General features: G+C 44.1%; 1 protein-coding gene across 4 annotated transcripts in view; it reads right to left on the bottom strand.

Moving 5' to 3' along the window:
* Window positions 1-5283, bottom strand: part of SLIT2 (slit guidance ligand 2) — a 370465-nt gene extending 365182 nt beyond the window's left edge. For all 4 annotated transcript variants that reach the window (XM_015138091.3, XM_015138093.3, XM_078002599.1 and 1 more), the window contains exons 1-2: window positions 3201-5283; window positions 431-502 (exon numbers count right to left, since the gene is read on the bottom strand). In XM_015138091.3, the coding sequence (XP_014993577.2) occupies window positions 431-502; window positions 3201-3379 (251 nt within the window). In that variant the 5' untranslated portion in view covers window positions 3380-5283. The remainder of the gene's footprint in view (window positions 1-430; window positions 503-3200) is intronic.
* Between the last annotated feature and the right edge of the window lie 8106 nt (window positions 5284-13389).

The raw sequence follows: 13389 nt of genomic DNA, 5'->3' as shown, positions 1-13389 counted from the left end.
AATGCTTGAAATTAGATTTTTGCAAAAAAAAGAGAACCCTTTGGTTATTAATAATAAAATACAGATCCACTTAAATATTTTAGTTAATTTCAAATCCTAAAAGTATCAAATGTTTCTTTTTACTTATTCATTTTGTGAAAACAATTATTCAACATTTTTATATGCATAAAGCGCTTAGGGTATGGTATAACAAAGATCTGAGGTCATTTCTGGATTATTGGTTCTGTGGCACGCTTCCAACCTTAAAAAAAAAAGCCCCAACTTTTATTAAAGGTTGTAGTACAATGATAAACACACAAAAAAGGAAACCATGAACTTTTAAATTTTTTATGTTACTGTCATCAGAATAATTATAAAAACTGAGACCAGCAATGACTCAAAATATGCAACCTTAAAAAAAATTAATAAAAAATACAGAGGATGCACTTACAGAACTCTCAGGTGTCTAAGACCAGCAAAATCTGTCTTCGTAATTCTTGTGATGTTATTTCCATTTAAATCCCTAAGAGAAAAACCAGAAAGTGAAAGTTCCATTTTATTTCTATGTGAACCTGCTTCAAGTAAAGTTTAGAGTAAATCAGAACTAAAAGTTAATTCAATTACTAAAGTAGTGTACAAAGTATGTAGGAAGGAGAAGAGGATAACCTTTAAAAGGATATTTTTAAAATGACTCAACACATTTGCAAAGTTCATTCTTGCTGGCATATGACAAGAAAATGAAGTAGTTACATTATCACAAAAAAGTTTGTTGTGTGTGTTTGTTGTGTTTTGTGTATGGGAGAGTGCTTTCCATTTTTGTTTCTATAAGGATTGTATATTAATTTCACAGGTATTCTACTATTTTATTATAATTGTTAGGCACCCCCCCCCAAAAAAGAAGTTCCCTTCGGGAGGTTAAATACTCAATTTTCTCATGCTATTCAGGAAGAAATTGTATAAAAATTCAGAACACTATCCTTAGGTAGCATGGTGGCGAAACTTCCCAAGGCACAGAAAAAAAAATTAGTGCCATCAAAATAACTACACTTAAAAGACTTGCATTTCTAGGCATTTACCTTCCAACAAGTCTATTTGTATAAAAACTTAACTCTTCATTTGCAGCTCAGGGAACCCCGCTGTGATTGTAAAGTGAAAACTACTAGCAGGGGCAAGAATGGAAATAGTATTCAGGCCCTGACATTTTTGTTCAGATTTCTGCAGCACTTTTCCTTCAGGAGTCACGATCTCCTTTTCTGGCATTTCAGGTCAAGATCTAAACTTTCCCTGATTCCAATCATTTCAAGTAAAACCAGGCTTTGCTGCGGTTTGAATGCTCTTCATAGAAGCAAGCTCTCTATCACCTTTGACTCTACAACATCACTTTTGAAATCTGTATTCAAACTGTTTCCATGATGCACTTTTACAAGTCAGCACCCAGTAAACTATTTTCTGGAAACTTTTTGTTGATCTCTCATAAGGATGTATATTTTTTCAAGGACTTGAAACTCAATTGCTAAGCTCCCCCTTCACCCCCACCCACCCAAGTGCATTCCCTTTTTGTTGAGTAATACATGTTCGTGCTTAAACTTTAAACTGTCCTGAATGGCATGAAATGACAAATGCTAAAACAGAATTCTGCGTGGCTTCTCTTCCTTTCTACCCAACCCACTTCTCCATGCTAAGCAGAGTACCATGCAGTTGTTTCTAAAATTGTTGGGCTATTGGATATAACATGAATCTCCACCCCCACCCCCAACCCTACACAAATGTGGATCGAATCCCGACAAGGCACCCCCAGTAGAGTCCCGATTTGGCCAGTTCGGAGAGGTGAGGAAGGAGTAGGGGTAACCTAGTGAGGCTGGGGGTAGACAGCCGTTTGCAAAGGAAAAGGGGGCTCAACTTGGGCCTTAAAACTGAGGGCGAGAGAAATGGGTTGGATAAGAAGGGCGAGTTGAAGTGCAATGGGCTGCGAGGGTGGAGACGTGCGGGTCGGAGCGCCTCCTCTCCACGGCCCGAAACCCTTACACCCCGGGGGCAAAAAGGTCGCGGGAGGAGTCCAGACGCGCTGGCCCCCGCCGGCCTAGCCCCGCGCCCTTCGCTTCCTCCTGGCACACACGCAACCGCGAGAGCGGAACGTGCCTAGGGCGGCCGGACTGGCGCGGGGCGGCGGCCTCGGCGTTCACAAAGAGAACGGCCTCCATGCTCCACTTCGCTGAACTCTGGAAGCGCCCCACCAGGAGCGCGTGGGCCGTCAACACCGGGTCTGCATTTACTTCTTCATTAGAGACTCGCAGAGACAGGGAGGCGGGGACGTCTGCGGGCAACAGAGCGCGAAGAGGGGAAGGCAGGGGAGCTGCTGCCACGTGAAGGGGCGCAGAAACTGCCAGAAAGGTGGATGGGGACGCAGGGGTTCAGCAGGAAGGGCCGGAGCGGGCAGCCGGGCGCCGCAGGGTCGCCGCAGCGGTAAGACCCGGTTGGGCTGGTTGGCGCTGGAGAACCAGCACTAACTTCGCTTAACGGATGGGACACGGTCCTCCCTGGCAGTCGCCCGCTGAGACAAGTCCCTTGGGGCCTGACGCCGTCTTCCCCTCCCTGGAGAAGTGGGGGGCGGGGGGCTGCGCGCGGCTACTATGCGAGCTGTCGCCGTCCTGGGACACCCTTCTCCCCGCGACCTGTGAGAAGCACTCCCAGGCACTCCATGACCCCTTCTTCCTACCCTTCGCCCCCAGGAGGGTGACACAAAAGCGGGGAGGGCAAGTTTCTCTCTTTTGAGTCTCCCTGCTATCCCCTCCGCGCCAGCCTGCGACAAGAGCGGGGACTGGGCTCTGAAACCGACCTGGAGTGCTGGCAATCGCAAGGTGACTCCGTTTATGGAGTCTGGAGAACAAAGTGGCGTCTCACTCGCCCAGGGCATCCTCCAGAACTTGTTCCCTACCTACCCGCTCCCCAGCCCCAGAAAACCAGCCTTCAAGGAGCTGCGAGTGGCGGGACGAGAGCAGGGGAGGGAGAACTAGCGCAGCTGCCAGGGGACCCGCCCCTCCTTGGACAGTGGCCCTTCCCTGACCAGTGCCCTCCCGGAGAGCTCAACCCCAGGATGCGCATGTGGGAGAGCTAGTGAGGGCTGCCCCAGGCACAGGAGCCTGAGCTGCCAGGTTCCTCCAAGGGAGGCAGGGGTGCACGGCCCGGTTGGGGAGAGGGAAAGACTAAGAGCGCATACTCACAGTCTCTCGGTGTTGCGGGGGATATTCCTGGGCACGCTGCGCAGCGCCAGCCCGTGACAGTCCACTGTGCTGCCCGAGCAGGAGCACTGCGCCGGGCACGCCTGCGGTGCCACTGTGTTCAGGATCGCCAGCACTAACCCCAGCGACAGGGACAGCATCTGCCAGCCAACGCCGCGCATCTTTCCCCGCCACCTCCTTCCTCGCCGTCACTGGGGGCTTTCTTTAGCTTTATGCTCCGAGGGAACCGCGCAGTGTCTGAGGCCCAGTGTCCGGCGGGGCTAACAACCCAGAGTGCCAGGGGATATGTGCACAAAATAATATGGAACAAGACAGTAGAGCCCACTCAGGCACACGCCTCCCACCTCCCTCTCCACCCTCCTCTGGCAGAGCAGGAGCTCCTTGGGCAACTTTAGGTCCTGAGGATAAATCAGCCTGGCCAGGGCTGCAAGGAGACCCCAAGAGCAGCGGAGAGGAGAACACGCGTCTTCTGTCTCCCAAGGATGAACTTGGCGGTAAAAGAGCTGGGTCTTCAATGGCCTCGAAGATGCAGGAGCCGGTTGTGGGGGGGAGGGCCGTCCTCTGATCCCACGCACGCTTCTGCAAATCCGATGCCAGTGGCGAAGGTACGAGGCAGAAGAGGGGAGCTCAATAGGTATTATGGCCCCGATCAAAGTGGGTTCCCGAAGCTAGAAGTCGCGGGAGCCCAGCAGGCCCGTAGCAGAACGCGCGGGGCAACTGGGCATGGCGCGCGGGGGCGCACGGGGCAGACGCGCAGTTCTGGGGGTGCACGGCTCTGGACTCTGCTCACTCACGCGGCCTCTCCCCCGCCCTCGGCTCCGCCGCAGCCTGGACCGGTCCTCGCGGTCTCCCGATAGCCAAGGATGGTTTACAAACACACATGCACTTCGCTGAAAGATGTCTGGGCAATCGCGCCTCCCGCTCGGCGTCCTTGGCGACGCTCTGCACCAGGACCTGCCCCGAGGTCACGCAGAAAAGACAAAAGGGCAGTCGGGCCGCCGCAGCCAGGCAGAAATATCCACTAGTCAGCACCCCGACGAGGAACTCCAAGAGGCCAACTGGAGGACGAGTGCTGCTGCGAAGACTGAGTGGGGACTGACTGGGGGCGGACTTAAAGCCAGGCAGACCGGAAGGAGTGGAAAGGCAAAGGCCAAGGTTGGAGGTGTCAGCGTCCTGCTGGGGCGTACTGGAGAATGGCTCGGTGGCAGGTGGGCGGGTGGGATCCGCTACTCCAGGCACAGCCAGGCGGCAGCTGAATGGCAGTCGTGTGTGCGCGCGTGTCAGCCCCGCTTGTCTCCCGGATACGCCGCAGCTCCGCGGCAGACACCTGATGGCAAAGGTGGAAAAAATAAGAGCCGGGTCCTGGAGGGCACAGAGCCACGGCCGGCCCACGGCGGTCTCCCACTAGTGGTTCTTCCTTCTCAAAGTGCAGCAACTTTTCCCAGGCTTTGAATCCCGTCCCCCAAGGCCACAGTGGCGGTACCCCCACCGGCGTCGCGACGCCGCCCGGCTCCAGGAGCTGCACCTGACGCGGCGGCCGCAGTCCCGGGTAGTCCTTCTCCTTCCAGCCCCTTCCCCTCTCCCGCTGCTTTCCTGGCCTCCCGCTCCAGGGAGCGAGGTGGGGGAGAGGGAGGGCGACGACTCAGAGCGGGGACTCGGTGGCTCTGCCGACTCCGGAGCCCCTGGCAAGTGTCTAAACAATAGGACGGACGCAGCAGCCCAAGTCTCGCTTGTCTGGAAGGAAGGTAGGTTGTTGTTGTAACTGGAGTTGTTCGCTGGGGCTGACTGGCGCTCAGCGCAGCCAAACAAAAACCCGGCCCGCGCCTCCGGAGCGGGCTGCGGGCCCCGGCGCTCCCCTTTCTGCTCAGCACTCCCGCCGTGCCCAGAAAGCGCGGCAGCTACGGCCTGCGCCTGGGCGCCTCGGCGCTCCCATCCCTCGCCGCCGCCTCCTCCTCCTCCGCCGCCGCCGCCGCCTTCTTTTTTTTAACCACAGTCTGCGGCAGCCACCACCGCCGCCGCCGAGCTCAGCCGTCCGGGTGCTTCCCAAATAAATAACACCAAGTCCGAAGTTGAGCCGGCGCTGGCCTTATATAGCCGCCCGAGCCCCCGCCCCCTGACCCCGCCCCTCGAGGCCCGGCCCCGCCCCCTGGCTGCGCTCGGGGAGCCTGCACCTCGCGGGGGAGAGGGGAGAGGTGAGGCCAGGGCTGCTAACGCTGGGCGGAGGCGGCGGCTGGCGGCGCGCGTTCCCGTGCGCCCTGGCTCGCCCCCTCACTCCCACGTCCGGGCAAACTTTGCCCGAAGAAGGAGCCACCCGAGCCCCAGTCCCCAACTCCTTGGCCCCAGAGGTGACCCGGGCTCGGAGGTAGTCGTTTGCAGTGGCAGAATCGGGAGAGGGCGGCTTTGAACGCGGCTCATAAATAAACAGCCCTGCCAGTGCCTCTCCTGCAGCTTTTGCCGTGCGATCCTTAAGGGGGCTGCTCACTGTTTGCAGCACAGCAAGAGACAGAGAGACAGAAACAGAGAAATTATGATTTAAATTTAAGAAAAATCCTACCGAAATAGATCTGCCTGCGCTTACAGACACACACGTGTATTTTGGGGAGCTGAAAAGTTCAGTTTTTGCAAGTTGGAAAACAGCATTTTTAAACCTTCTTGCTTGCCTTTCTATCTCCAAGCCACCCCCTTCCGTTTAACCCTTCCTTTGTAGACACACACTTAACCACACCATGGTCAGTTGATGTCTTGGATATGCAATACGCTCACAAAACTCTTAAGGGCTTGACTGTATCTGTGTGATTTTTACTCTCTTATGAGAGAAAGGAGGGGAAAAAATAAATCCCTAGCAACGCACATTATACCAGAAGGTTTTCTTTATTTCAGGGCAGTTCTGGATTTTTTTTTTCCCCACTGTGTTTTGAAAGAGAATTTCCTTGTTTCATCTTGTCTCTTCAATGTGACGTACGTCTGGCAACAGCTGCCTCTCTCGCCCCCCTTTCCCCCTAGCAAGAGCCAATGTCACTGTAAGTTTGAAATGACATCTAAATGACTCTACTCCTTCTCTTGGATTTAATACGCATCATCTTGTTGTTCTTCCTCCCATTTCTACTTTAAGAAGCTTTCCCTGGAATCTGTGCAAGTCCCCGCCTAATACCAGCCTCAGATTGTAGTAGCTATTTGTATAATTATTAGAAGCTTCCTTGAAAGCAAGACCTGTCCGACTCTTTGTATTTCCAGCATCCATGTCTGTCACATAGTAGGTTTCCTCATAAGTAACAGATTTATTTAACTCAAGAATATGCTCAACCTAAAATCTCTGCAATATCCTCATTAACGTTTTTCCTAGTTAACATTTTCTAAGATGTCGTTTCATAATGGCTACCTCTACTTACCTCATTTTGCCTGCCTTGGAAAACTTAAGCCTTTTCGAGGACATGCCCAAAGGCAGGGTACCATCTGATAACTGAATTGGAACCCTTAGGATTACTCATTTTAATGCCACAGATTTATATTGCTCTATTCTTTTAAAACCTTCAAAAACATTTGACATTTATTAACTCATTTGTCCTTCTAGATTTTAGCTGAAAGGTCTGTTATGTAACTTCCTTGAGGAGAAGAAAAAAGAAGCCCTTGTCACATTTTCTTGTAAGGAAAATGAGATAAAGAGCAAGTACCTGTCATTGAGGAAGGAGCTCCCCCAACCCTCAGTGAATTTTCCTTAGTGTGTACCAATAAATTTTGTGGTTAAATATGGTTACTGATACACTAATTTATTTAATTTCACAACTTTAATATCTTGTCAGCAACAAGAGGTGTTTGTGTTCCACTTTGTGCACCACATAGAATTGTTGTTCCATATTTTAATTGCAGGAACATATCCTGCATTCCAAATATTTATATATAATATTATTGATATTGTCGCATAAGTGAAATTCACAGACATAAGTTCAAGTTTGATTCTATCTCTGATCACTTTCTGTTTTGTGTAAAACCAGGGAGAAACTAACATACATAGCAACATGCCTACAGAAACTTCTTTTTTTTTAATTTGATGCCAATTTAAATAAGAAGCTATTCAGTGGATTTCATTCAGAAAAAAGAAAGACTGTAATTCTTGAGAGGCATATCTTATTATTTTTTCTGTCATTAACTTTTTAGTTGATAAGGGGAATTTTATACATAAATAACCAGGTCTCCTGTTCTTTAAAATATTACTGTATTATTCCATTAGTATTACTGCAGGATGTTTGTTGAGGGCCTTGCAGGCTTCAGTAACATTAACTTCTAGGTCTTAATTCTTTGTGGATTATTTTGCTCCCAAATGAATTTCTGAGTTTCTCTTTGACTGTTAAACCCAGCCTGAAGAAAGCCTTCTGTGGTGCCTCTTGTCACCACATGAGGTCTCCATAAATCCTGACCTGGATTAAGCAGAAGTGGAATCCACTATAGCCAATATCTGAGTCTCCTATTATCTTGCAAAAAAAAAAAAAAAATCCAGTTCCTACAATAATTTGAAAACAATGTTGACAATCGCCTATGCAGCAAAGAAATAAAAAGCATTGGAATAATGTGTACGTTATTAAATGTCTAATAAACTTTGCATTTTTTGAAATAAAAAGGTTGTGAAGTTGGGTTACATGGGAAAAGAGAGGAAGAAAAGAGAATTTATGAAAAAGAGATAAAGAAGAGTAAAAATTATGGTTCTCTGTCTTTTTAAACAAAGTTAGGTAACAGTAATTGCACTGATCAAATTCATGAAACTTACAGCTTAATTCCTTGAATTTAACTGCCTTCACGTTACTATTTTCCATTGTTGCAATATGTGTTCATTTTAATTATTTGATATTTCTTTCATTTTAATTATCTGATATTTCTCACCATATCTTTGTATTGGAAACGTAGACATGGAACCCTAATATAATGGAAATTAAGATTTAACCAAAACTTGTTTCAAGCCTACTAAATTCCATGCTATTTGATAGAGTTATATCCACAGTGATGGTTGCCATTTCACTCCTTACAGTAGAGGATATTGGTCTTCATGCAAGTCGCAGCTTATTAAATAGCAGAGCTGGAACCAGAACCTAAGTTCTCTGATCTCAATTCTCAATTGATTCTTCTTCACCCAGCTGTATCTGTGGATCCACTGGAACTCATGGGGATCAAGGAATCTACAGATCCTCAGGAATGATCACCCTCATACAGGAGAAGGTCATGTCTCTCTGCACACATTGCTTAAGGGCATCTACCGGGAGCAGTAAAGAGCTAGGGTCCTCAGCACCAGCACTCCAAGGATGCTGAAACCTGTCCTGCTTCTGGACATAGCTTTGACTTTGAGATGATTCTCTAGGTAAGTGATTCTCAGCATATGGTCCCTGGATAATCACCAGGACTGTAGTTGGAGATACAGCTTCTCAGGCCCTAACTCAAACCCACAAAATCAGAAAATCTGGAAACAGAAGCCGGAAGGCTATGTTCTAACAAGCCCTCCAAGAGATTTTGATGTTCACTAAAATTTGAGATCCATTACTCAAGATCTGCTCTGTGTTTGTATCTGAGACACGTTAGTACGGAGAATGAAGCAGCAAAGAATAATAGATAACACCTGCTGAATTGTCTTCAGCTCCTCTTTCCTGGGGGTTGACAATTGCACATTACTGATCACCTCTAGGGGGCACCAAAATATTTTGATGTACAGCTCCACAGAGGTAATAAGACTTTATTTTCCAACGAAATGGCCTTCAGAAGTGGAAAGGGCTTCCTAGTTATTACATCAGCAACCTGCCTGAATATGTCTCAACCCATTAAACAATCTGTTATATTTATAGGGATTTTTTCCAGTTTAATACTACTTTTGTATGGATGCGTTGATTCCCATTTCTCATGATTATTGTGAAAATTAAGACAATATTTTTTCCATCTAACAGCACAGGGCCTGGCATAGAGTTAGGTGCTTATTAAATAAAGGGTATTTCATTATTACTATTAATATATGAAAATTTCTAAAATATTATATTTGTACTGTGAGAATAGATAACATATTTCCTTTAGTTATTACTATGATCCAATAGCTTCTTGTATTGAGTCCTGGGAAGGGCTGGGCGGAGGGTGATACTTTACAAGGAGAACAAGTCAACTTACAATAATCAAGCCCTGCCCAGACCTACAGTATTCCATGAACAAAAGAGTGGCGATAGATATAATTAGTTTCGTGCTATATGCATCACATAAACTAATCTTTGAAGAGGTAAAGCTGGTTTCCCGCTGCCATAATAACTGCTTGTTGATTATGTAGTGAAATTAAAAGGAGAAGTTCTAAACCTTGATCAGCTGATAAGTGGGACTACATGGGTAGCTTTGGATATGCCACTTAGATCTCGCCTTAGTTTCCTCGTTTATACACTGTTGGGATTAGACCAGTTGAATCATGAATCCATCCTTCTGTTATTAGTAATAATATAACTATATTTATTAAGCAGTGTGCCTGTTCCAAACACTGGGCTGGTCACCTTATATATCTTAGCTTCTTTAATTTTCACAGCAATCCTTTGACTTGGAGACTATTTTTATCCTTGATTTATAGTGAAGAAAATTGAGGTTTACAGGAATTCATTCAGTTGACCATGTTCATGCAGCTAGCAAGTAGCAAAGTAGGCACTAGAATTCCAGTTCAATCCCAAACTCTGTTTCACAAACATTGTAATACCCTACCTTTCAAATTCTATGATTTGAGTATACCATGCAATGACTTGTTCTATATATAATGAAGACAAAGATGTATTGGGGGAGGAACGAGTGCAGTGGTTTAAAGTGACATTTGAATATTAAATGTGTAAGATACTTGAGCAAGAACAAAAGAGAATCTGCTGATAATAGAAAAATGATAGTGGGAAAAGTAAAGCAAAAGTTAGTTAATACTCGATGCAGGTTAAAAATACATTAATATCGAAACACCCAAAGGAAAATACACAGTAAAAATTTGAATAGTTTTATGAGTTTCAAACAAATTTTTAAATTGTTGATTTCCTTTAGCCATTGAGGAGAAGGAAATACAGTTGCAAATGATTTTGAATGGCCTAATCTTTTGACTCTACTAAGTCTAATAATGTGCATCATGGATTTTCACAGAAGAAAAGAAAAATCTTTCTAGGTTACTTGGAAGGAAAGGAAAGGAAGCTCTCACACCTCCTGCAGGCTTCATCTGCTAGATTGAAAAAGGTTGACCTTCCTCCTACAGGGTCATAGTATCAGGCTAAAATTACAAAGAAATGTTCTCTAGTCTAATAGAAACTCAAAATAAATATTTTCAAATCCCAAAGCTAAATATTTTATATTGTAGATAAAAATCAACTCTGATTAACAGAGGCAGTTCATAACCACCATTGAAAAAATATAGTTCAAAGTAAATGCCTCCCTGATAGCCAAAAAGCCATTTTCTCATACAAAGAGTCTCATTAGTATCTTAGTACAAGAGGTGGAAAACTTTTTCTGTCAATAACCAGCTAGTAAGTAAGCACTTTAGGCTTCATGGGCCAATAGGCAAAAAATCAAGACCATTATGTATATGCATAATCTATTAAAGAGGGAAAACACATTTCCACAAATGTCTTACTGATGTAATTAAAAACATAACAATTGATTATAATTTTGGGGTCAGACATGTCTACTAATGAGAATTATGGAATTTGGAGAAGGATAACATTTTATTTAATTAGGTTTCAAAGTAAGTGTTTCAAATGGATTGCAAAGTTTCATATTTTATAAGCCATGTTTAGCTTACTAACTATTCAAAAACATGCAGTGGGTCCAATTTGGCCTGCTGCCTGTATTTTGTAGATCCCTGCCTTTGTCCAAAGATGTGATTATCAATGTACGAGGTCATAGTTTGCTAAGGGGTTATGTTAATATTCAAAGGGATGCTGTAAAGATAAGAGTTCTGATCTCCAAAGTGGCTGCTCTGTGACAAGCAGTAAATGTCTTCCTCAGTATTATCTATCAGCTCTCCCTGTTTCTGCAGCTCTGAAGTGCAATTCTGCAAAAGCATTTAACGAAAATTTAAATCCATTTCATTTTAATACGAAATAAATTAGTACAAGATATGCTGCATATCCATTTCTTGCATGTGAGCTATGCTTATCGGTTGAACCAGATGGTCCTCATGTATAAAATGGAGATAACAATAAGTAACATTTATTAAGTATTTATTGTGTGCAGGCATTATCCTGAGTGTTTTCCTTTATTTTCCCATTTAATCTTCCTTGAAAACTGCATTACCTTTGAGATGAGAAAGTTGAGGGACAGAAGGGCTGAAGTTAAGTAACTTGGTTAAGGCATCCAGCTAGGATAGGGTAGAGCTAGAATCTAAACCCAGGAAACCATGGACCAGAGCACTGGAACGCTCACTAATTCATGAATCAAAGGAATTGTTTGATAATAAAATGAAAACGGTGTATGTGAATGAATTAAACAAACTGTAAAATAAAGTATCAACATTTCTGTTTGCATTATGATTATTATTTTAAATTGAAGATAGTGAATGCAAAAATTGTATACATTTAGTCAAGAATCACTGCACTGAATATAATCTGACTTCAGCCAACTCTTCTTATCCCTTTCTTTCCATATTAATAGGATTATTTCATTTATCTTTCAAGATCTGATATACGCTCTCCTTAGTTACATAAAACCAAAGGAATATTTTTCCCACTGAAACATGGAAATTCTAAAATGTCTGAGAATTTAAGAAAAACCATTATAGGAAGAAGAATCTCCAAATATACACAGAGAAGTTTAACTTTTCAGTAAATACAATTACTTTATGTCTTGTTAACAAGGGATATCTTGTTTTGCAAGAAGAATAAATTCATAAAGCTGTGCTTTCTTTATTGTAATTATAAAATAACACAACTGAAAAATGTTTCTAAGTATGATTCCCCAGAAATGCCATGAGAAATTATGCAAAATGAAATGTGATTTATAATGACATTTGAAAAAAGTGTATACATTAAAGTAACTTTTAGAAGCTTTTTCATTCATTCCAAATTGCTTTATTTTGTGATTAAAGTAGATAATATAGCTGTAAGTCTATTCAGGATCACAGTCATATCTTTTTTTTTTTGCCTATACATGGGCACACATTTGTACAGTTGTATATGTGATTCACTTACATATATTGCCTTCCTTGGTGACATTGCAAGGATCTTATTAATTTTAATTTTTCTTTCCTAAACTGTCATATATGGAAAATAAAACATTGTGTATTATCTACCTCAAAGTAATTGCCAAGATTAAAATAAGTAAATTAGTAAATGCACTTGGAAAGCTCAGTTCTGGAACAAGATGCCATAGCTCATGTTTCCATGCTGCATCCTTCTATCTATGACTGAATGCCCTGGAAATAATTCAGAACATAATGATAATAGGACTCAAACAGCTGAGAAGAAGAAATACTGAGTAGGGAGCTTGTGAGGATAAAGTGAGTTCCCTGAGTTTTCTTTCTATGTCCCATAGTGCTAGGAGCAGGCAAGCCCAAGAGAGACCTGGTGAGGAGCCCAGCACCTTCTCCATATGTAAGAGACCAGCTGTTTAACATCTATCTCAAATAGCAGCTTCGAAGTTCCCATAGTCCCAGCCTAGTGTCTCCCTGCCTTCCATTCAGTGTCGTAAAGAGACCTAGGCCCAGTTCTTATAGCTCTCCACTGCCCCTCCCCTACCCTCTGGAAGAAGATAACTCAGGATATTTCTTCTGACCCTGCAGGCAGCACCAATAGGAATTGAGCAGGGGCTCCAGCAGAACCAGGATAGCAATTCCAAACTAGACTGCCATTGGTCACTTAATTCCAAAACTAAACTGTCATTGGAATTAAAGCCTACAGAAGTAGGCCACAGCCTACATGCTAAACCTAAAAATGGTGAGTACAATCAAAAATAGAAGGTTTAAATAGGAGCAGAAGTCTCCTAACATAGTAACCAAAATGTCCAAGATATAATAGAAAAATCACTTGTTGTACCAAGAACCTAGAAAATTCACAACCTGAATGAGAACAGACAATCAGGTGATGTTCAACTGATGCCAATTGGATGTTGTAAGAGGATATCAAGTCATTGTCTGATTAAAAATATATATATAAGATAATTTGTCTTACCAGAAGAACTATCCTAAGAAAATGGCTAA

The sequence above is a fragment of the Macaca mulatta genome, chromosome 5 (genome assembly GCF_049350105.2).
Source record: "Macaca mulatta isolate MMU2019108-1 chromosome 5, T2T-MMU8v2.0, whole genome shotgun sequence".
Taxonomy (NCBI): Eukaryota; Metazoa; Chordata; class Mammalia; order Primates; family Cercopithecidae; genus Macaca; species Macaca mulatta.
This window is presented reverse-complemented; position numbering and strand designations above follow the sequence as displayed.